This window comes from Nipponia nippon, unplaced genomic scaffold (assembly GCF_047370975.1).
Source record: "Nipponia nippon isolate SJK-2023a ecotype South Korea unplaced genomic scaffold, ASM4737097v1 scaffold_5, whole genome shotgun sequence".
NCBI lineage: Eukaryota > Metazoa > Chordata > Aves > Pelecaniformes > Threskiornithidae > Nipponia > Nipponia nippon.
In genome coordinates, this window is record NW_028262369.1 from 22,138,918 (window position 1) to 22,163,186 (window position 24,269).

The window sequence follows — 24,269 nt, forward strand, 5'->3', positions numbered from 1 at the left end:
GTGCCTACAGCTCCCACGTGTCCCTACAGCCCTGACATGTCCCCATGGCCTCCATGGGTCCCCTCAACCTCCACAAGCGCCCACAGCCACAGTCCCTCATGTCCCCACAACCCCCCATGCATCCCCTCAAGCTCCACCCGTCCCCGTGGATGTCCACATGTCCCCACATGCCAACCCCAACCCGTCCCCAGACTGCGAAGCTGCACGTAGCTCCGGCAGAAATGACATTTTGGGCTATGGACATAGCAGCCCCTGATACCTCTGCCCGGCTCCTCTGGGTGCTCCTGCATGTGCAAGCAAAGCTCACTTGGAGAAAGCAGTGTTTTACCGTTTTTGTTTATTTTCAAGGAAAAAAAAAATCACATTTAAATTGCAACTCAATCGGGTATTTAATGTGATTCTTATGTATAGAATTAATAAACTTTGTTCTGACATGGGGATTTATTTGTTGCAACATTATGCATGGTAAATAATTGCATATTCAAGATTTTGTGAAATGGGTGACGGGGAGAATGGAGGAGAGACATTTATAAAAAACATTATTTACAAAAATGATATCCACATAGTCGTATTCTAATCTATAAGGCAAGTAACATTTAAAATATGTTGTTTCATTATTATCTTCAACAAGTCAATACAACACATTCATATTACCAGTGGTCAAATACAAAGCTTTGCTGCGATAGTCCGTGTGCAACAAACCTGTACGTCTTTTACAGTTTTTTCTCTGAGAACAGTAGGTAAGCAGCAAAGTTTTCATCACAGACTAAGCAGTACCTAGGCCATCGTAGACTAAAGGTATAATATATCTCATTGCACGTTTAGGCAAAACGGCCAGCCATTAATTAACTTAACTTAAATCTTAAAAATAGACTTGTGTATCTTAATCCACAAATATTTATAAACATTTTATACATGAGGGAGTTCATAAAATGATACAGGGCGATAGCCTGGGAAATCCAATTCACTTCTGGGGCTTCTTCTGGGTTCAGAGGTGTCACGGCGAGGTTCTGCCGCACCCTGTGCCCTCCACCCACCAGCCCGTGGCCACAGGACCAGAGCTTCAAACCACAACCCGGCTCGATTCCTCTCTCAAACCACGACTAACGTCTCCACACGTTTTATGCCGTCAAAGCAATCGGGTGATTTCATCAAACTTAGAGCGCTTTGGGGTGGAAAACCCCTCCTGCGTGGATTACGAACCCAACAGCAGGACGGCAGGTCTGCGGCGATTCGCCCTGTGTCCAGAAAGAGAGACTTCTAATGGAGGAATAAGATAACCTGAATGCCTCGCTAAAACCTGGCGTGTTTTATCACATACTGCTTGGCCTGTAGTGAAGTCCTGCTTGTGTGCAAACCTTTGAAGAGCATCGCCACACTAATGCTCGCGATTTTAAGAACAATTGTCAGCAGCATTATCTGCAGTCCCTCCTAAAGTGATAGGGGAAGTCACACAGGAGGCATGGGGTATTTCCGCAGATCTTTTTCTAGCCTTGCAGTGAAATAAGAATTAAAATACTGATGATCATAAAACTCCCCGGCTCTGCAAGAATTGCTTTCCTTGGGAAACTGTGAGAAAAAGAAGAATAATTCTGGCTATGAAATGAAATCTGTGAGACCGTAATTTCTTACCAGGAAGGTACGATGTGATGATTTTACATGTTTTGGTCACGGCAAGCTTCAAAATTAAGTTTTTTAACCAAGACATTTTCACATAAAAACAACAAAAGGGTAGGGAAAAAAAAAATCACTTGATATTCAGTGTATTGAAGTGGCTTTCTCAAGTGGATGTTGGGTATTTGGGTAACAGGCCCATGGGCTGTATTTCAAAAAAAAAAAGGTATAATGGAGCAGGATTCCTCTGCGATTCAGAACTGCACCACATGCCCGGTGGGCACAGGAACCGCACTGCTGCCGAAGGAAACAGGGAACTGAGGGAGAGGTCCAAGGAGGGCCAGATGTTTTTAGTAAAAGATGTTTGACTCTCTCTTAGGTCATTTAAAAATATGTCACCTTTTCATTGCAGTGCAACCGCTTAAAAAGGCTTCTGTCGCAAGAAAGTGAAGTGGTGACTCTTTATATGATGCTCGTGCTGCAGCTGCAGTTTGACAGAGTGCCATCGCTGGCTGGTCTGAATCATCCAGAATTAGGGAAATGAATACAAGTATGACTTGCAGCAGCGTGGGCAGCACGGCAAGGTCTTGGCAGGGACCTTGGTGGGCAAATAACCACCCACGCAAGAGCTGACCAATTTTTACGACTGGGCACTAAAAAACTAACCTGGGTTTCAGTGATCACATTAAAAGAAGGTGGCAGACGGGTCTCACCTGCAGGTGTGCATGGCTTCAAAACGGTAAATTTAAGGAGCGTATTTCTCTGGTGTCCCCCATGCAGCCCAAACCCTGGGTACTGCCATGAGAGATACCCCAACAGCATCCCGCAGCGAGGGTGTGACGGTGCCTGCAGCCTGCCTGGGAAACTGCCTTCCCTCTCCATTCCCTCCCTGCCTGGCCAAAATGGGATGTCATTTTAACATAAGCTTTTTTTTTTCCCACTTATGTTTTAAAAAACCTCTAATAGATAAATCCTAAAAAGGAAGACAAAATTAATTTAACTGAAATACCGAATAACAGCACTAACATCTTTAAGTGCAGCCTGCGTCAGGAGGAGCACGCAGTTGTGTAACTTCCTCAGTACACTCGTGTGACAAAGCTTTTGCGAGTGAAGCCACACACGTACGCACTGAGAACTCATACCAGCTGGGCAGGAATAGGAGTTTAATGGACAGTGGCCTTACAGCAAAAATAAGAAGAAGCTTTATAACAGGGGAGCGATATTTAAGAACAAATGCAAACACCAAATGAAAAGCTTATTATTTGGTAGTATTTCATACTATTGAGCAATTTCATTGTTATTAAGAAATATTGTTAAAGTAGAAAATTGGTCTCAAATGTCTCCTGTGAGGAGCACCGTAAGCTGGCTGAGAATCATGAATATTTGCAACAAACAGAAGAAGAAAAGTTGCAAAAATAAGACTTCCTGCTCCTAACATCTAAAGACCCGAGTCTGCAGGTGTCAGTGGGGAAAAACACTCCTGCTCTGTCAGCGGGCACCTTGACCCCGCAGGCGTGGGCTGCTGGCGGCTACCGGGGGACCCCAGAGGAAAATCCCTTGGGGGAGAGGTGGCTGAGGACACAGTCTAAAGGGAAAAGTCCACGGAAGTAACCAAGCTAAAGCCTTTCTTTGCATGCATCACACCTATTTATTATTTGAATGCCTCCTTTATTTATCCTTTTTTTTTTTGTTTACCTCAAATAGTTGTATCTGAGTGCTGCTGAGTTGAGGGGTGCAAGTGCTGGGCAGTGCTGGAGGGCTGAGCTCCCTCTTCAGCCTCAGCCTGACTTGGCAAAAGACCTGCTGAGCCACATGCTCAGAAACAGAGCGCCGATGCTTCGCTCTAGGAAGGTGACTTACAGGCAACCAAATCGCTGCCTTTTCAACTCCCTGCTGACATAGCTGCTCTCTGCTAGCGGGCAGGGAGTGTGAAACAGATGCATTCCCTGAAGATATGCAGTTTTTCCTGCCTAAAAGCGGAGGTGAAGCCTGCAGAGCTTGAGTGCCCCAAATGCAACAGGGCAGTGCATCCCCTGTGCCCTCTCCGGAGCCAGGGGCTCTCACCGCTACTACAGAAGCTGGAATTGGGGATAAACATCCCCATATATGCTCCTATTTGGTGCTCTAAATTTAAGTCTGATACATCCCAAGCTACTGCTCGTAATCTTTTTTCTGGTGACACCTTCTCAAAGCCAGGTGGAAAGAGGACCAGGCTCCCGCACTTCAGACTTAGAAACGCAACTGGTCTGTTCCCCCTCCCCACGTAGGGTAACGCTGGGGTGCCACACTTGTACAGCATGCGGGAAAACAAATACCTGACAAAATAAGCATCCCTGGGGCACTCTGCTGCTCTGCCTCTCTACTCAGACACCAGCAGGACAGGAAAACTAAATGGTCAATGTGGACCAACGTCTTCTTGCAAAGGAGTCCAGAAGGATGGTCATGCTGGGAGGGAAAGTGGAGACACGCAGTTCAATGCTCCTGAGCAAACGCCTAGTGAACTAAAACACTATGCAAAAAATTGGCAAAAGGAGTATGCAAAAAACCTGTCCCAAACTGCTGGTTTTGGTCCCAGTGTCGTGGGCTGGCAATAGCTGTTTTGTGTCACTTGCGGGTGGCTGGAGGGGGACCGTGCCCCCGCGGGGCTGCCAACGTGCCGGCACATTGAATTCAGGTCTGCCAGGCAATTCACCCCAGAAAGGGTGCGAGACTTTCTCATCTCTCTACCAAGGGCTGCATCCCCGCACCGACATGCACCCAGGAAATGTGACCTCCATTTTGTGGGACAGCACAAATGGGACAAGCTTGGGAGCTTTGGGTTATGGGTTTTTTTGTTTAAAAAGCATTTAAAAACCCAATGCTAATGTAAACACCTTGTCTTTCAAATGAAATATAAAGTAAAATATCTATGTTCTGGTAATATTTACATTATAAAATCCTTATTTTCAGGACTATGACACAGAGCTCTTTCAGAAGCATGAGTTTATAACAATTGTACACAGCATGAACCAATTATGCAAAAACTGATTCTTAGATTTTGCCCTATATTCCTATGTCAAGGGGTAGGTTACACAGTTTATACATATTTCCATTTCAGGGGAAAAATTATTAATGGAGTTGAACACTCCATCCAAGAGTACTGGCAAGTTTACTTTCAAAAACCGCAAAGATGTATGAAGTTGCATAACTCAATTGTGCTTTATCTTCTGTGTTGATACCTTTTGTGAGCATGCACAAAAATCAACCACCCTATCATACATATCTCAGTCTGGGAGTCATCTCAGAACTGAAATATCTCTAGATTTTCTTATTTTCTTTTAAGATGGGCATGGATTTCTGTTTTCTTATGACACTCCAAACTGCTCTGTGAGCAAGCACTTCCTAACATGCACAGTCTAAGTTTTCCAACGCAAATGCACAAGCCTAATCCTGGCAACATTTGTGACTGTAAAATTAGCACTATTTGTCATCTCACACATTTCTAAAGTCCCCAGCACCACGTTCAGCGGATGCTCCTATGCTTCTCTGTGCATCTGAACAGCAGCTGCATTTAATTTTGAAAAGATTCCTTCTTTTTTCCCCATACCGCCAAATTCTCCCATTAAAACAAGCTCTCCATCTTGGCAGATGCCGCTGCATTAATCCCATGCACAGTATCAGCATGTTGCCAGCAGTAGGCCGAGACTAACGTCAACTAGAAATCAAACGCTGCATGCTGCACAGGCAATGCACAGAGAGGAGCAGCGCACTGTGCAGGAGCCCAGCCCCAAGCCTGCATCGGCTCAGGAAAAACACAGAGGGACAATTTTTCCCCTGCGGCCTCCCGTTTAGCAGTTTTATGCATTTTCCCATCTCCATGAGATAGTTGCTCCTGATGCCAGTGAGGTGGGCTCCTGCCCCACATGTTTTTGGCAGCCCCCCACTCTGGTCCTGCTCTCCCGGCACCAACACTGGCCTTAGCCAGCGCTGGGTGTCCCACCAAGGGTCAGGCTTGGGCTGCGTTCGTTCTCTACTCTTTGTATATATATGCTTTCCTGCCTAAGTGGTAAAGTGGAAAGGCACAGGGAGGGGCTGCATGTCTTTAAAGCATTTTCTAAACCTGTGGGGCTTTCAAAAATGGAAGGAAAAAAAGGAAGAGGCAAGCAAAGGAACGTAGAAATGCAACCAAAATTCTGGAGACTGCTTGGAAAATACGTCCTTAAAAACAGCAATAACTTTTCTGAACAGTGCTGTAAGCTCAGAGTTACTACCCAGCCTCTTTGCCTGCTTATTTCCTTATCTGCATCTCTGCAAAATGTAAGAGCATGGGGCAAAGAGAAGCACTCGTCGCCTGTGGACGTGCTGCTGGGACTCCCAACAGTTAATCTGCAGCTGTAAGAGAACAAGGGCATGTTCACAGAGGTTGCTTGCAATGGAAATCTGAAGTCAATACTCTTTATAGAAGTGACATTTTTTTCTGCTTTTTGCTGGGAGACTGTATTAGGAACCTCCACATTTACAGCAATATTTTTCTGGAGTTAAACCAGCTAAACCTGAAGATAGAGCTTTTTATTCATCACCATGAGACATACTAAGATCTGAAGAAAAAGTAAATCAGCATGTCGGTTCTACTTCATTCTCTCTTTATGAGGCACCCCCTTCATAACAGCTATCAGTATTGTATTTAAATCGTATATATTGACAAAATGTAATCTACCTCTGTAAGCATTGTGCCATTCGACAGTACTACTATTAAATTTATATACCACAGTTTAAATTACATCCATTTCATGAATGGTAAAATGCTAAAACTCAAGTGTCTAACTGCCAAAATACAGCCTTACTGGAATGAGTACAATTTACAAATACAATAATTACATTTTAAAACCATTAACAATGTTACATCTAGAAGTAAATACTGTAGGACTGGTCAAGACGGTGTTTTCCAAGGAAAAAATGCTGAAAGTTGTTGACACTTCCAACAGAAATGTCCCAAGTGCAGGATTTAGTTCATTTTCCTTAAACTGTAATTAAAACCCGTTCCACGCCCAGCAGTCCTTGGGTATTTTCCATATTATTTTCCATAGACTTGCATAAGCTTCCATCAGTTATCGGCCAAGTATTTACCTAGAAATGGGATCAGAAATCAGCTGCAGGGAGGAAGCAGCCCCAATTCTCGGGAGGCGGCTGCCTGCCTCCACCGGCCCCCGCACCCACGGCCACGCTGCTGTGATGCGCAAGCGGCACACGGAAAAATGCTTGTCTTTCTCTGCAGCAATGGGGCAAAAGCTCTTCCTGAAGATCCCCAGACCTTGCCTTTCATGCAGGACCCACAAGCAGAAAAAAGCCCATGAAATTCAAGGCTTTCGTAAGCGGCAGCAGGATTTATTTCATGCAAAGGAGCTTTTTCCCCTTTTCTGCCAGCCAGCCCCATCAAACCGTGCTGCGGTGGGACCTCTGGGCTTGAACGGTCAACAAATATACAGCGAGGGCAGTCCCAGGCGTGCCTGCACAGCCAGAGGTTACCATCATGGGTTTACGAAAGGCAGGTCCTGCTTGACTAACCCAATCTCCTTCTATAACAAGGTGACCTGCTTAGTTGATGCGGGAAAGGCTGTGGATTTTGTCTACCTGGACTTTAGTAAAGCCTTTGACACCGTTTCCCACAGCATTCTCCTGGAGACACTGACTGCTTACGGCTTGGACTCTGCTGGGTGAAAAACCTGTCTGGATGGCTGGGCCCAAAGAGTTGTGGTAAATGGAGTTAAATCCAGTTGGCGGCCAGTCACGAGTGGTGTTCCCCAGGGCTCAGTACTGGGGCCAGTTCTGTTTAATATCTTTATCAATGACCTGGACGAGGGGATCGAGTGCACCCTCAGTAAGTTTGCAGATGACACCAAGTTGGGTGGAAGCGTTGATCTGCTGGAGGGTAGGAAGGCCCTACAGAGGGACCTGGGCAGGCTGGATCGATGGGCCGAGGCCAACTGTATGAGGTTCAACAAGGCTCAGTGCCGGGTTCTGCACTTCGGTCACAACAACCCCATGCAACGCTACAGGCTTGGGGAAGAGTGGATGGAGAGCTGCCTGGCAGAAAAGGACCTGGGGGTGTTGGTCGACAGCCGGCTGAACATGAGCCAGCAGTGTGCTCAGGTGGCCAAGAAGGGCCAATAGCATCCTGGCTTGTATCAGGAATAGTGTGGCCAGCAGGACCAGGGAGGTGATAGTGCCCCTGTACTCGGCACTGGTGAGGCCACACCTCCAGTACTGTGTTCAGTTTCGGGCCCCTCACTGCAAGAAGGACATTGAGGCGCTGGAGGAGAAGGGCAACGAGGCTAGTGAAGGGTCTAGAGAACAAGTCTTATGAGGAGCGGCTGACGGAGCTGGGGTTCTTTAGTTTGGAGAAGGGAAGGCTGAGGGGAGACCTTCTTGCTCTCTACAACTACCTGAAAGGAGGCTGTAGCGAGGTGGGGGTCGGTCTCTTCTCCCAAGTAACAAGCGATAGGACAAGAGGAAATGGCCTCAAGTTGCACCAGGAGAGGTTTAGATTGGGTATTACAAAAAAATTCTTCACTGAAAGGCACTGGAACAGGCTGCCCAGGGAAGTGGTTGAGTCCCCATCCCTGGAGGTATTTAAAAAGATGTGCAGATGTGGTGCTTAGGGACGTGGTTTAGTGGTGGACTTGGCAGTGCTAGGTTAACGGCTGGACTTGATGATCTTAAGGTCTTTTCCAACCTAAACGATTCCATGATTCTGTCAGGGACACGGCCATCCCAAGAGGAGCCAGGGGTGAAGCACCTACCTGCTGCAAACCTCTTCTTGATGAGGGAGAAGCGGTAGCCGGCGCCGACAAGCTCGATGTCGCAGCTGGACAGTGTGCTCCCCTCACTGGTGAACTGCACGGCCAGGGGGGCTGGGGTGCTTGGCCCCTCCGAGAGCTGGAATCGGGCCAGTAGAGACCCCACACCTGCAATTTAAAAGTCCCGCACAAGACCCTTACAAGCCCGGAGAGGCACGCTGCACATCCCAGGGCCAGATTTGCCAGCAAAGGCAATGAGATGCCCAAGTACTGCAAGTGAAACCCACTCCTACAGTGGTACCTGAGCCAGCAGCATCCCCTGGGGGGTGGCCAGAGGCAAACCTCCTCATCCTCCCAACAGATTTTTACTTTTAAGACACCCCAGCGATAGAAAGCAACCTAGCTGCATGGGTGACACACAGAGAAGTGACCCATGGGAAGCTGCATTTCCCCCGACGGGGATGCAACGTGGGGCCTCAGCCTTCAAATGCAGAGAGGGTCAATGGAGCAAAGGACTTGGCAAACAACCACATCCAAACCCGTTGTGTTAATACCCTTCCGTGATGCCAAAGCAGTTGGTAAAACAGTACCAGTGACACGTATCCCTGCTTTTCAAAGCTCTTTGCTCCTCGACTTAAACAGCATCCTCCCTGGCAAGCACCAGCAGGAACCTGTGTGTCTGGACTTGTGTGCATGCATGATCAATGGGTCAGTGTCTGATTTAAGTATTCAGAGTTAATAACATGCACATTTGCAGGATTACCTCCATTTTCTGACTTCTGAGAGATATCAGGGATCTTCCACAATATCCTTTGCTGTTCAGCATTCCTAAAAACACATGAAGAAGAGCATTTCTGTAGGAAACAAGAAATTATGAAGGAGTCATTTGAACTTTGCTAAAGGTCATGTGGGCTGGGGGAGCAGCTCCGGTGCCACTCTCCAGGGCTGCAATTCTGGGAGCTTGGCTTTGGGTTTGACCTGAGCAGGAAAACATCGCTCTTGCATTGCAGGTGAGTGATGAGCGAGAGGCAGTGGGGCCGGGCCAGGCCCTGCTTCCCCGCTGCAAGCGTGCATGCCCGTGCCTACAGCAGCAAGGGCCATGCTTCCCTCTGAGCCCCGGATAAAAGTAGCCAAAACACAAAGTAAGGGTTGTTATTCTGCTGCCTGAGCACATCCGTTCAGCTCTGACCGCATACTTGTGAGAACGGCAAGAAAAAAAAAGCAGAGTAGGGTTGCATGCTTCCTCCTGCAAGAGGAGGACAGGTTTGGGTCCCCAGCATGCCCCCAGCTCCTGCCCGCAGACACCTCCCGAGGGCGATCCTGCTCCTGCAGCCAGCAGGCAGGATTGCTGTGTTAGGCAGGGACATGGCGGAGACAGCAAACGAGGTCTTTGTCACGGGAGTGATTCCTACCAGACAGCAGGAGGAAGCACAGCTTGAAGTTTGGTTACTCCTCCGTCGACGGGGATGAGGAACTGGACATTGTTTAGAGCTACCGGTGTGGTCATTGCCTCTGTATTGTATTTGTAGTCAATGCGCAGGTCAGTGCTTGCAGGGTCACACCGCCAGCTCACTGCAAGGTTTAATGGAGTAGACTGAATACCCTGGGCAGATACCTTCCAAAATGACAGAAAAAACATTTAGTTTCCATAGGGGTGAAGGGAGAAATCCCATTTTACAGACGCGGTAATTGCATTTGGTTTCAGAGGAGATGATACCTTGTATTTTCATAGAAAGTTCGTACTGGGCTCAAAATCAGGCAACCTAGTGACATACAGAAGTGACTAGCGGGATAGCATGCCCCCACCTCACATTATCTCCGCTGTGCACTGGGGAAATACCATCTTTTACGTCTATAAGTTAAGCACACGTTTTTGACACAGTTTTGTCTTACAAAAAAACCCTACCTGGTATTTGAGCATATCCACATTGTAATAGGTGGCTTGCGGTTTCTGTTCCGATACCTTCTTTAGGTGAGTCATCAGATTTGGCATGTTGACCCAGAACTCTTTCGTGCTGGCGTCACTCTGCGTGTTGTCACTGCAGAGGGAGAATTAACCCTTTGTGTAAGCCACCTCGGCAGAAGAAAGCTTTTCTACAAAGCATGCAGGACAGTAGTGCCAGCCACCAGCTGGGACCGCATTTAATCCCACGTTTAGAGAAATATTGTCTCCCTCCCACATATGTCTGGCTTGTCCTCAGATACTTCCAGGGAGGCACAGCAGATGCAACCTGTAGGTCATCTCATTTTGCAAACAGGAGGTCTAATGAGCAGAGTGAAGCACAAAACAAGCAAACCCTGTCAAAGCACTTGCTCCTCTCTGCTGATGCTCTTCTGCCTGGCAAAGGGGCTGCTCTCAGAGGGAGTACTCAGGCAAATATTTAAGGGCTTCAGAGTTCCCTTCCCAAAATCAGGGCAGGCTTCCAAGGAAGATACTTCCCGCCATGGGTTTGTGCAAAGCACCTTACGTTTCTGGAAACCTGCCTTCCTTTGGGATGCTGGTGAGGCGGGGGCTTACCAGCAGAGGAGCTGGGGGTTTGGCAGGACGTGCTCCAGCCTGTTGTAGTTCAGCACACGGAAGGTGAGCACTGCTGGAGCGGGGTTGTTGGCAAAATGTCGGGTGATGCCCGCTGGAAACGACAGCACCATCTCCCCCGTGATCTTCACAATACACCTGCAGCACCAGACACAGAGACCGAGGGGGGAGGAAAGAGGCGGCTCAAAACACAGCAGGAGGGGAGGGTTCATGCCAGGGGCGGTGCGGTGACAGCACCCCGCTTCCCACCCTCTGTGCTGGGGGAACAAGCCTCTTGTGGTCCTAAACCAGAGTGAGCTGAAACAGCAGCAAAGGCTGGCAGCCTGCTAGGGATGGGGACCGATGCTCATGGGGATGCCCCAGGAGCATTCTGACCCTGGACCCCCACCTGGTGACATCCCAGAACGCATGTGCCAAGCCCAGAGCACCTCCTTTCCTCCCTCCCCATCCCTTGAAATGCTCACCAAAGCCTTGACAGCACCCCAAGCCTGTTCTGACCCCAGGACCCCCTGTATTGACACCCAGATCCTGTCGGTCGGCACCTACTTGTTCGGGTCGGCCCCTTTGAAGTATGCGTTGACTGTTTCCGTGAAGGCGGCGGCGACGGGCAGGGTGTCCTGTGCCCCCATGGTGAGGGGGCTGGGTCCCCGGGATGAGCCTGCAACAGAGCAAAAACCTCCCCTTCTTATGTGCAGAGAGAAATGGCACCGCTCCCCACCCAGGGCCAGGGCGAGGGGGTGCTTACCAAGAGCCCCAGCCTAGCTTTATGGGAAAGCATTAAGAAGAAGTCCCCCAGGCTTTGGATGAGGCTTCAAAAACATTTTAAAATTATCTATCCCCCCCCCACGAAAAGCAAGCAAAGAAAATAACGGAGGAGCCCCAGCCACGAGCAGCATGCGGGGCAGCGGCATGGCTCCGGAGGGGCTGCCACATGGCAGGCTTTGCATGACAGTTTTTGCAGTAGGTTTCTGGGCCCCGGCAAGAGAGGCCAGGGAGGTTCATTGTTCCTTGGCTGGCGAGCTCAGGTTGCCTGTGGGAAAGCGGGATGTCGGCAGTCTCCCCCCGATGCTGCCTGAACTCTTGCCTGAGGGAACCCTAATGTGCGGGGACCCCTGCAATCCCCGGCACGCTCCCCTCTCCTCCCCGGCGTGCCTGGCAAACCCCCCCCACAGCTGCTCACCCTGCAAAGCCTGCGGTATGCTACGGCAAATCTGCAAATCATCAGAAATCTGGAACTACAGAGGAGAACGTGGGACTCTGGGTGCAAAAGCTAAAGCAATCAATCCGCAGTTTATTTATATGATTGAAAAAAAGAGGAGACATTTGCTTCAGTTATGCTGTGCATCCATGGACACTAGCCAGGCTCTAAAATAATTCAGCCCTGCATGGTCACACGCAGGTTTCCCTTTCCTGGCCAGGAAAACATTTGTCTCCGAAAAACATTTGAGGATGAAAGCATCACTGCAAGCATACGCCAGAAGCCCCAGGCATGCTGGAAACCCTGCGTGGGGTCAATGTCCTGCTCCCAGCGCCTGCCGCCAAGAGGAGAGCGAGCGGGGGCTGTGGGCATGGCAAAGCTCTCTCCTCTCCCACGGGGAAAGCACCGAAAGATCAGCCCAGGATTAGCATCTGGTGGCCCGATGTACAAGGCGCTGATCCGGCAGGCACCTGAAAAAGTCCTTGAGAGGTCACTATCCCTGCCCTGGCACCCCCACTTCAGCCTTATCTATTTTTCCACAACGCACTGTTTTGGAACCTTTTTTTTTATATCATAGTCTGTACATCAGCTTAAGCACAAGGATTATTTTGCCCCAAACCAGCTAAAAAGGAATGGCAAAGGTCTCCGGAGGGGCAGCTTACCCAGGGACCCTGACACCCCCTTACTCTGTTACCTTCATTTACGGGGTCTGAATCAGGCAGGTGAAATGGGCTATTAATTCAGCCCAGGGTTTTGTTTAGAGCATGCAAGCATGTGCCAGCTTCAGCTGAAGCCGTACAAGATTAAATGCAGGCCTGGGGAAAGGCAGCACCTCTGCAGGCAGTGGGGCAAGGGAAAAGCAAAGCAACTGAGCGAAATGCAGCATATTTCTGGTGAGCTCCTGCTTTTCTGCTTGGACTATCTTAAAAAATAATCCCCTCCCTTCTTTATCTGCTGCTTCCCACTGCTGCCCCGTTGCCTGTTGTGTTTTGCCTCGAATCTAAGCAATCTGCCATGGGTTTTGTGTGATGTACAATAAGGTCCTGGGTTGCTGCTGCAAATTTTGTGCAAGTAAATAATACGGTTTGGGTGCAGGAAATCAGGATTCGTAATGTCTCCTGAGGAAAGCACTTCTCTCACTTAAGTTACACTTTGAGTTTTGATATATTAATTGTGAAAAAACGTGGCGTTTGCAGATGAAGATTCCTCACGCCTTACAAATGCATCCGTGCAGGCAGTGCATTAATGTATAAAACCAAAGTTGCTGTCTCCTAGAGGCACAGATGAGCCTCTCCAGTGCTGGGATTTTCCCTTCAAACATCTCATATAACCTAAAAGGATGTAAAAAATTAATGTAGCCATGTGTGTCCCTCTTGGTCATACATCTTAAGAGACTCAGGGGAATAAGTAGGTTTCAGCCACAGCCTGCAATAAGGATGCTCAGTAAGTGCAGCGTGTCCAGCTGCCCCAGTACACAGGACCAGCAGACTGAGCATCTCACCCGCACACGACAGACCCATCGCCACGCACACATTAATTATCCTAACGACCCCAGGGAGGCAGCGTGCAGCACCCCAAGCCTTCCGCTTCTGAGGACACAGCCCCAAGCTATGCATCAGGGACTCGAGAAACATCCCTTTAAGTAGCAGATGCTTCATCTCCATGCCTGCACACGCAGCTCCCCCAAACCACCGAACACGCAGATTATCGCAGCCCTGCTGCAATACCTGGCTATGTGGCAGAGGGGACACGCAGGGCCACGGGGCAGCACCGCGGACTAGTAGGGTAACATATTTTTTATAAATTCTTTCCACAGACATGACTGCTGGGTTATCAGAGAGTACAGAGAGCGCATCCTTGCTCCCCACACCTGGAGCAATGACCCCCCAGCATGTCGAATCCAGCCGAACGCGGTGGTATGTTCTCATCACATCCACCCAGAGATACAGATGAGATTCAAAAACATCAACGGAGACTGGTTATAGTGGGGTGAAAACTGGAGGTATCACCCAGCAGAGTAACATCAGGCTTATCTCAGCAGGGAAGGTGAGAGGAAGGTCTTTAGCCATCCAGCAGCAAAGCCCACGATCCTTGGCAATATAATCATTATTCTTTGGAAATGAAAAAAAACCACTTCCCAAACATACAGGCTCTGACTGCAGCCGGGTTTAGCCTAGACTGCACCAGAGCATCGAACAAGGGGTAGGCATCTCTCATACCAACGTGCCTTTTCCCTGATTTTCAATCTCTCATTTCTCCCACCATTTCTCTGTATGTATATGAGATTTCTTCGTTCTCCAGAATGAAAAATCACATGTGCAAGAATAAACTGCCTCGTCTCACGTATCTCTATTACCAGGCTCAGCTGGCCTTTGAAAATCTGAGTTCATCTGAACAGCAACAGCAACAAAACATCCTCCACATTTCTAATCTGATTTTGAATAACAATCATGTGGATGTAATTGGTATTCAGGACTCTTGGTTCCCTCCACTCTTCCATCATGAACCTATATATTCTTCTCTTAATGGCTTCAGACACAAAACAACTTTTTAAATAAGAACTTTAATGTAAAAAGAAAAGCATAATCTATTTTAAGCCCTAGAATTCTTTTCCAGAAACTTGAGAGACAAGTCTAGTTACTGTGGCACGCCTCCACCAAAAATCTGGCTTTTCAGTGACTGCTTCGGAAGACATTTTTAGAAATTTTCATTTTGGCAAAATGACCTGATAACACTGGAGAAAAAAAGAAAAATCCACTTTATGGAGCTTTGGATCCAGCCATAACCAGTGCGCCATGTTCATTGGCCTTACTTTTCCCTACACAAAGGTGGAAAATACAGACATGGAGGAATAACAGCTGAGTACCAGTGATGCTGGAGTGGATCCAGGAGAGCATCACCAAAGCTGCACCATGTCTTTTCACACATGAACAAACTACCCCATGTTCTGTAAATACATGGATCTTCGCAAAAAAAAAAACCCAAACCAAACGCAGAAACAAAAGATCATTTCTTTTCTGGCATTTTATGCTATGAGTTACAGGTGCCAAACTCAGCAGATCTCCTTTCACCTACCTAGAGATAAGCATTGAAATTTAGCTTTTTTTTTTTTTTTTTTTTTTAAGCTGGACTCAAAGATTTAGGGATAAATCAGGAAATACAGTGTGTGGAAGCCAGATAGCTCCTTCCCAGGACGTGAGATGAGCCCTGCTGCTGTGCCAGCTGGCCAGCGTGCCCTGGACAAACCCACGCTCCCAACTCTAGACCATTCACACTGCCATAACAAAGTACAAGAATTCAAATATACCATTCAAAAACATTAATATGCAAAATCACAAGAAAACCCCCAAACACTAGATGTGCTCGCAGTGCTGGTGCTAGGCTGAGCGAGGGGGAGGAGGATACACAAAGCAGGGTGGTCAGTGGGGACACGCAGTGCCAGGGTACACATACTGAGGGATAACGCTTGAAGGCGGCTGCTTCAACCCAGCAATCAGCCGGCACAGCCCTCGGCAGCCCCTGCCCTACCACGCTCAGCTCTTCCCAAAGCTCCGGGCAGGCAGTCAACACCTGGGAAAGGAAACCCAGGAAGGGTTTTTTGCTGGAAACAGCAAAACTGCAATGAGAATCGGGAGGAGTTCCTCCCCGGCTCCCTCCCAGGTCTAAGCCAGGAGCTGCTGTCGGAATGGGGACCTCGGGGCCCAGCAGCTATGGCCGATTAAAAGGCAAGAAAGCAGGAAAGAAGAAACCAACCCCCCTGTCACCACCACCTCCATCCCTACCTTCTGCTGCTGCTACAGCATCATGCTCACCAAACCAGTGTTTGCTCCATAAACACCAACACCCCGTGCTCAGTGGCTAGGCAGCGCAATCCCGGGCCACTTGGCTATTTGCTGGAGGGGACAAGGATCACACGCTTCACAGAAAGCGAGACCCACAGGAACCATGCTCCGGCGTGCCCTGTGACAGCAGCATCCCCCAGCTAGCCCCAGCCCAGCTCTGCCTGCAAGCACCACAACAGCGTCAAAGTGCTTCCTTCAGGTTTTAAAGCACCTATTCCAGCTGCTAGCAAACCTCCCCACTTTTCTTTTAAACAAAAGCATTGGCGCGATGTCTGTGAGATGAGGCTTCCTCCAAAGCCTCAGAGCTCTTGGAGCGGGACTGGCCGCCCAGGCACCCATGCCTCTGCGCTCTCCGAAACGCGATGCTGCTCAAAGAAGCTGCCACCCGCCCCAAAGCAAGCTCTTCTTCCCCTGCATCCTCCCCAGCGTGCCTTCTCATCAACAAGGGACCCCGAAATCCGCAATGCCTCTGAACAGCCGCCCTGGCAGCACAACCCTGTGGCATTTCAGCTATGCTTGCTGGTAGTGCCAGCATGCTCCCGACCCCTCGCCATGGAAAAATCTGATGGGAGGTGGGGCGGGGGCCCCGGCTTGGCGGAGAACCCATCACCCTTTGGTTTTTGATTAACCACACTGTGCCACAGCCCGCTCAGGGTAACGAGCAGCTTGCGAGGGAGAGTAGAAAGAAGCCCTGGTTGACAGAGTCAAGTTCCTCAGCAGTGCAAGTGGTTTCGCTCTCTGGTTTTAACTGCAGTCTCGGTACAAGAATATTCTTTTGGGTTTTGGTTTGTTTGGGGTTTTTTTTTAATAAATAAACAGGGAAACAGATCATTGGGACAAATGGCACAAATCAAATCAAAATTATTCTGGTCAAACTTGTGATGTCATCTAAGTAGCCATAGCATTTTGCATGGAAAGCCGGACTGGAGCCTTTGAAGGAAACCCCGGGAGTCAGAGAGCAAGAGCAAGGGGAGCAAGTCGTTACCAGGTATGCTATGCACTACTTACCTTCGAAAGTCAAATAAAACTTTCCTCTGTCAAACCAAACGAGGGAAGGCTGTTCATTCTCTGTATGGCCAGGAGTTGAAGCGGGATGGGAAAGGTTAAGGAGAGGGAGAGAGAAGGACACAGTGTGAGTCACAGAGCAGGTCATTTATCTCGCTACGGGGAGGGGACGAGGCGCTGCAAGCCGTTCACGTGCAAGGAAAGGGGAAGCTTTTAAATTCTGGTTTTGGCTTAGGAAACAGAAAGCAGAAAGCAAAGCTATGGAAGCCCGGATGGAAGAGTATTTTTGCCCGCTTGGTAAGGATTTTTGGGGGTGGTCTCTTTTTTTGTCTAGAGTAGAAGAGGCTCCTTGGCTCATGCGCTCCATTAGTATATTTTAACTGCGCTGATTTTGGCAAACACGCCTTATCCTCTTCGCTTCCAGCGACGTCTCTGCGGTGCTACAACAGCAGCAGCGAGCGTTTCCCCAGCGGGATGCTGCAACCGCATGCCACACCCAAGTGCAAAATAAGTGACAGTGAAATGTAGGTATTTTCTGCTGCATTTCAGGACATAAAACTTGCAGATAAACAGACACACGCACAGAGAGCAGGAGATACCTAACTGGAATTTTTCCTTTCCCATTACAACCACGAGCTCCCTACACTCACACTGCCTCAAAAGCCATGTTAGACACCAGGTACTGTTGAAATAGCTAGGAGTAGAGTGAAAAAAAACAGCTTTTCAAGCTGTTAAATTAACCTTTTTGAATTCAGGAGGTGATAGTCTTTCACCTCGCAGTCCTTTTTGTCACTGAGAAACTGTCATGCAAGGTGCTGCGAGCGGTGGGTGCTGGGGCTCGGGCACTCGGGGTGCCCGCAGCCGCCCGCTCCAAAGCCAGATGTCTCGAAAGCGCCCTGCTAGTACAGTACCTGCAGGCGTTTCACAGCGCCTTTCAAACGCGGGCAGTTTGTCAATAAAAGCATCATCTTCTGATAACATAAGCGGAAAAAACGCAAAAGAAAGAAAAAAAAAAAAAAGAACGAAGAAATGAATCCCAAATGAAATCAAGCAGCGCACTGTATCAATGAAAAAAGACAAAGAAGGATTTTAACGAGAAAAATAATGGAAGGGGCACTGACACAGAAATAACAGTTTCTTTCTTTGCAATAAATTATTCAGACTGCACATACAACCACAACGATAGCAAACCAGTACAGTATGGAGGACAAATAAACGCAATAACTTTTCCACATGCTCTTGGACAAACTCCATCGGACTCTGCCACAGGAAACAAGGAGAGCATGGTGGAGACGGACCCGGCAGCAAGCCGAGGGCTGTGGGCAGCCCCAGCCAGGTCGGAGTGTCCCAGCCCCGTGCCAGTCCCACGGGACCCGCAGTGGTCCCCGACCCGCTGCCGTGCACACAGACCTGCCTGTCCCTGCCCACGCAGCCCTGCTCCTGGCCCCTTCTCTGCCCTGCACACCTTTCACCTTATCTTTTTCTCTTTCTGCGTGACAAACCCAGGAATTAGAAGCGCTGTCTCCTCCGCTATGGCTTTGCAAGGTGAGTGCTGCATGGATGCTCGCCCAGTGCCCACCCTCACCCTGGCCACCTTGGTGGGGACAAGGGGGAGATGCTTGGGCTTTCCTGCAGTGGCTCCCAAATCCCATCTGCCCCTGCCTGTCCCCCCGTCCGGCTTTTCCCAGGCCAAATCCTGGGAACACGGCACCCGACACTTGGTTTGCATGGAGCTGGAAGTGCAGAACCTGCAACCTGGGGGTGCTCCTCCTGGCTGCCCCGTTCAGCGTCCCCCTGCTGAGGGGTCACCTGAGAGCGCTGATTTCAGCTCTCTTTCTAGGAAACCCCCACAGAGGGGGCGGGAGCCACTGGGGCCAGTGGGCACAGCTTCTCTGCCCCCTGCAGCCATGTAAGCCTCTGCTGCTCAGGGTGGGTAGGTGATTAAAAACATCAAGCAGCAATTTTTGTTCACAAAAATATGTGTTAGAGAGAAAAAAAAAATTAAAATGAGAGCCTAAGGGACCCGTCACCTGCTCAGCCTACAGGACCAGCACGCAGCCCCCATTTCACAGCCACTTCTCCCAGCCTCCTGAAGCCCCCACAACCATCCCTGTGCTCAGCCTGACTGCTTCCCTCCACCAAAATCATGTTTACCACCATGGGTCCCAGTGCCCCATGGCCACCGTGCCCACAGGCACTGGCTGAGGCCACCACCAGTCCCACTGGCGGAAGCTCACTGCCAAAGCTGCAGGAGAGCGGGCACAGACAGGACCGACAGCTGACACACCAGGGATGCTCAGGGCTGGCTGGCCCCTTGCTTGAGATGCATTTTTTTTCCAGCAGCATGCTCTGACGGTGACCAACAGCCGGCGAACAGGTACACAAGCATCTACGACACCTTGAGAGGGAAGCAAACAACAGGATGGAGACGCAGGTTGAAGACTCCAGAAAACCTACGGGGAGGGCTCGGGTGGGCACGCGCAGCCACCAGCACCACAGGGACAGCATGCGCCGCAAGGCTCGGGCCATCCCATCGTCTTCCAGCCATCTGCTGGATGCTGTTGGGGTGACGATGCTGCTGCTCCCCATGGCTCGTAACATGACAGCTGGAGGGAAACGCTGCAGCCAGGACCATGGCTGAGCACACACGAACACCAGCCAGGTCTGGCTTTTCAGAGGGTTGGGGTTTAGCTCCCTCTGCAGAGCCCATCTCCCAGCCTATGCCAGCCATGGCCTGCAAAGCTCCTTCCCCGCCACGCAAACCAGGTGTGCTCATCGCAAAAAACATGGAAAGAAAAGAAAAAAGGAGGGATGTTCCTAGTAGAAGATGGAGCTGCGGGAAGCAAGGGGAGGTGGGGCTGGCAGCCGGGTGGGAAGGCAGGGATGGCAGAGGAGGGACGCCGGCAGCGGGGACAGAGGGGATGGAGGGGACGGAGGAGGGAGGCACGGGGGGACCCAGCGTGTGGAGCCTGGGAGCTGCCAGCCAGACTTTATTTGCATTTCTTGTCTCAGGCCCCAGGGGGCACCTGGGGGGTTTTGGCAAAACCCACGTTTTTCAGGACATTCCTCCAAAAGAAAACTGCAGCACTTTGTTCTGGTCTAGGGCGTGCCAAGCTAATGGTTTGGAAGAGCCTTTTCCAAGACCCCATTTCCTGCTACCACTTTAAGGGGAAGTATGAATTTAAGACATTCAAAGAGATTTAATATTAGTTGTCTCTTGGATCCCAAGGTCTGGCTTCCAGCCCCCCTCCCCTCCAGGGTACAAACATCCCCCGCAAAAAAAAAGCTTATTTTGATTACATTTACAGACCATAATCACATTTTATGTTATATTTCACTTAGTGATAACCTCTGCCTTCACCAAACATTCATTTTGCACAACATTCGGAGCTGCCACAAAGAAAGCTTCCCTAGCAGCATCATGTTCATGATCTGTTACATCCCCCACAAATCCCTTTTTGCAGTTTGAAACCTGATGAAAATTAATGAATGTGAAACTGGAGAACAATCTAGCAAGGTTTCAGGAATATTTAAGGATGTTCAGAGGTAGGAAAGGTGAAAGAACAGCAGTGCTGTATGTTTTTACCAACGGTGGGAGTGGTGGCTGCACTCAGGGAATTGGTGGAAGATATGGAAGAAGTACTTTCAGCACGGGCTAAAGGTGCTATCGGAGGAGGGCTGGATGAGTGAATAGGAGGGCTAAAAGGCCTGGACTGTAGAAAAACATAAAATAACAAAAGGTTAAAGAAAACATGCACAGTGACATTTGCATCAAACAAACAGAAGCTTTTGCCTGAAGCCGTAACCCTCTGTACCTCCAGGCCAGCCGGCTCCGCTGGCGTCCCGGGGCAGCCCCGCTGGGTTAGTGCAAAACTGAACAACTTTAGTTCTTTTAGTGCCAATAGCATTTTAGTCTGGACCTAGAAAAACGGCAGATGATTCCCACCATCTTGTGGGTATGGGTGTTTGAAGTCCCCATCTGCACCAAGGATGAGAGCTGTGGGGCCCATGGGATGGATTTAACGCACCCGGTATCGGGAAGAGAGTGGTGCCCACTACGTGCCAGCTCACTTGAGAGCAGCTCATTGAGTCCTTACGGATCCTTTAGGGATAATTTTATATCCATGACATCAATCCAAAAATTTTCTACAACTTACATGAAGCAGCCCGGAGTGTCGGGGCAGAACCCAGCAGCCCAGCCAGTGCAGTACGGTGGTGGGGAGCCCCACCAAAGATTGCCAGGCAGCCCCCCCCAGCCAGACACCCTTCCCAGGACGGCCAGACCCACACTGCTTTACCCTCAGCCTTTACTGTAACTGCAAACCATTGCTCGCCTGTGGTTGGCATCTCTGGGCTGCACCAGCAGACAGAGCAGGAGAAGTTCACAGCCATTTTCCCAGGTGCAATTTGTCTCGGTGAATAAATTATAGAAAACTCCAAACGGCCCAGACAGCACCCACTAGTTACTTGCTCTTAATGACTTGCTCCACTCTGTTAATCTGTCTCACCAGCCTGCAAATGCAGACCCACCGCCCCCACAGTGCATGCATCCCCTATGGATGCCACACTCCTGCTCAGGGCCGTGAACATACCACGTCGGCGACGGCGGGCTTGCCAGGGGGCAGCTTGGGCCGGGAGGGGGGCCGGGGCGGCGGTGGCGGAGGGGTGCTGCAAGCGGCCAGCGGTGTGCCAGGGCGAGCCGGGGACGAGGAACCTGCAACAAACAGGAGCTGTGAGTACGCAGCAGGATGGCCCCCACAGATATCCCCCCAGACCCCTGTGCCCACCCGTGCTCCATCTCAAAGCAAAGGCTTCTCCCCCAGGAGCCGGTATGGGTGCCCACACACACCCTGCACAAGCTCCCCTCAACAGCTGCTCCACGCCAGCAGCTCTGCACAGGAGAAGAGCTTTTCAGGGTTCCTGATGCTGATGCATTTCTTGCAGGGGCTGCCCATCTGCGCCGGGTACCTGACCCCCTCAGCCAGGACCGCTGCGCAAAATTATTGGAGTCATCTTACGGCTTTGCCTGAAAACTAGCCACATGGGCAGGAGAAAAATGATGTGCCGAGAATGAGTTTAACCCCTGCAGCAGCCGGTGTTGATGCCACAGCTCCTGGGGTTCTACCAGCTCCCAGGGTGGCGCAGCCAGCAAGCAGGGTTGGTCCTCCACCACAGGAATGAGGGGGTCCTGGTCAGAGGGGCAATGCTTTGTCCAAGTGAAGAAGAGGAAGGGTGAAAGAGCAAGGTTATCAGACTTGCTGGGAGTGCAAAGCATTTCCCAGCCCTCTGGAAGAGTTTCAGAGAACAAGAGGGTGCTGTCGTCAGGGTTCATATGGTCCCCAGGGGCTGCTGCCTTGCTGTGAAGGGGGACTTTTTGCAATCAAATTGAAATTTTAACAGATACTTAAGAGGATACCCAGCAGACTATTTTTTTCCATGTACAGAAATTCCTTCCAGGGTAAGTTCAATAACTGATGCTGTACAGAGCAGTCAGAGATTGCACCAAGACAAGAGGGGTGGCAGGAGTGGGAGGAGATGCAGACCCCATTTTGCGGGATGGCTGAACTGGCATTTGCTACCAGCCTCTATGGAGCACAGCAGTGCGTTGCGATCTGCAGAGCAGCGTATTTTGCTCACAGCGACAATAAGGCTATGTCTTTAGCTTTATTTTTCCCACTTACAAGAGAATCAGTTCACTAAGTTTTTTGGGTGACAGCTCAGATTAAGGAAATATCAAAGCTAGAGCTATAGAAATGAGACTGACAGGTAAATGACAGAAGGCTAGGATGAGAAATGGGCTTGTTTAAAGAGAATAAATCCTGGCTATTCATTTGTGCAACTCCAAAATTCAAGCCATTTTTATTTAGAAGCCTAATTTGGGAACTAAAGTTTGAATTTTTCCTTCCTTATCCCAATAAAAACCTGACAAAATAGGAATTATTGAGAGAAAGTAACTTAGCAGCAATGAACGAGTGTTACAAGGTAGATACTTTGAGGAGGCATTTTGCCCCAGCTCCAGAGTGGCCACCAGCTAGCCAAAGCCCTGCCAGACATCAGCTTTCATCCAGGGAGGTTTATTCTTCAGGTATTTAAGGTCCCTGGGAGACCAACATACCTCTAGCTATTTTCTGCAACAAGAAACTGTGGCATGCATGTTGTAAATCAGCATGAAATCAGAAGCCTGCTGGGATGCCAGTCCCCAGCCCTGCCTCGGTGACACCCATAAGCCTGGGCTCCCATGGGATACAAAGGCAGGAGGGCATCCTGGGATGGCTCTGTTCTGAGGCATCCGAAAGCCAGACACCCCCAGGGCCAGATGCAGCAACAGGGGCCTTGGAAAGGCGGAGAGGGCAGGAGCTGGAAGGGTGCTGGATCTGCACCACACACCCAGACCAGCTGCCGCAGGATGCAGCTTTCTGAAGATTTGCATGATTTTTGTGTGTGTATTTCAACACTTTGCATTTTTACAGCTCACTGTCCCACGCTGGGCTGGCTGAGGCTGAGGAGGCAGCAGGCTGCAAAGCACGCTGAACTGAGATAGGAGGTAACTTCTGGGGAAGAGACGTGGGTCTTCCCAAACAGGCAGTGCTGCCTCACCGAGTGGGGTTTCTCCATCCATCCCCACATGTGGAGCCACCAGTACATCCCCATCCTGCGGATCCCCGCTCACGCAAGGCAGTTGCTCAGTTGGCATCAGGGTGGAGAACAGTGTAGGAAGAAGCTTGCTGTTTCCTGCTGCCAATCTCCCAGAGAAGTCCCAGCTCAGACCAGTGCCATCGGCAGCTGGATGCTGCAGCCCCCATACGGACCCCCACCCACCCACCCCGCAGCTGCGTTGCCAAGCTGGCACAGAAAAGCCACCACCACTAAAGCGAAGCCACACTCACAGCAGCTGCCACACTTGGTGGGGTACCCCCAGCAGCCCCACACACACTCCCAGAGGTGGTGAACCCCCAAAGATGACACAGCTTTCAAGCTCAGATGAGGCTGGTGACAGTGGTCGGGCCCAGGGCTGGGGAGCTGTGCACCCAACACACCCATCATCTCCCACCACTGCCTGCACAGGTTGAGGTGTCTGCAAGACTCTGCGAGGTAATGCTTTCAAAAATAATTTCTCGATGCAGGACGGCAGCGCAGCAGCTGGTGGGGGTGGGAATTTGCACATCATAGCTGCACCAGTACAGTAAGTGCCCTGGAGTCAGCCTCTAAAATAACAGGATCAGGTTGCACCTTCTCAAGCACTGTGGAAGAACTTGTGTAAGCTGACCTCTGATGAGCTCGTGTGCCCTAATGGGCAT

At 49.9% G+C, this 24,269-nt stretch overlaps 1 protein-coding gene across 1 annotated transcript in view; it reads right to left on the bottom strand.

The window, feature by feature from the left end:
* Window positions 1–320: 320 nt before the first annotated feature.
* Window positions 321–24,269, bottom strand: part of SGIP1 (SH3GL interacting endocytic adaptor 1) — a 61,725-nt gene continuing 37,776 nt past the window's right edge. Inside the window, exons 15-24 of the mRNA XM_087732139.1 lie at window positions 21,564–21,685; window positions 20,558–20,684; window positions 16,975–17,034; window positions 11,473–11,584; window positions 10,909–11,064; window positions 10,297–10,429; window positions 9,803–10,005; window positions 9,154–9,218; window positions 8,394–8,558; window positions 321–6,720 (exon numbers count right to left, since the gene is read on the bottom strand). Coding sequence (XP_087588265.1) covers window positions 6,698–6,720; window positions 8,394–8,558; window positions 9,154–9,218; window positions 9,803–10,005; window positions 10,297–10,429; window positions 10,909–11,064; window positions 11,473–11,584; window positions 16,975–17,034; window positions 20,558–20,684; window positions 21,564–21,685 — 1,166 coding nt within the window. The 3' untranslated portion in view covers window positions 321–6,697. The remainder of the gene's footprint in view (window positions 6,721–8,393; window positions 8,559–9,153; window positions 9,219–9,802; window positions 10,006–10,296; window positions 10,430–10,908; window positions 11,065–11,472; window positions 11,585–16,974; window positions 17,035–20,557; window positions 20,685–21,563; window positions 21,686–24,269) is intronic.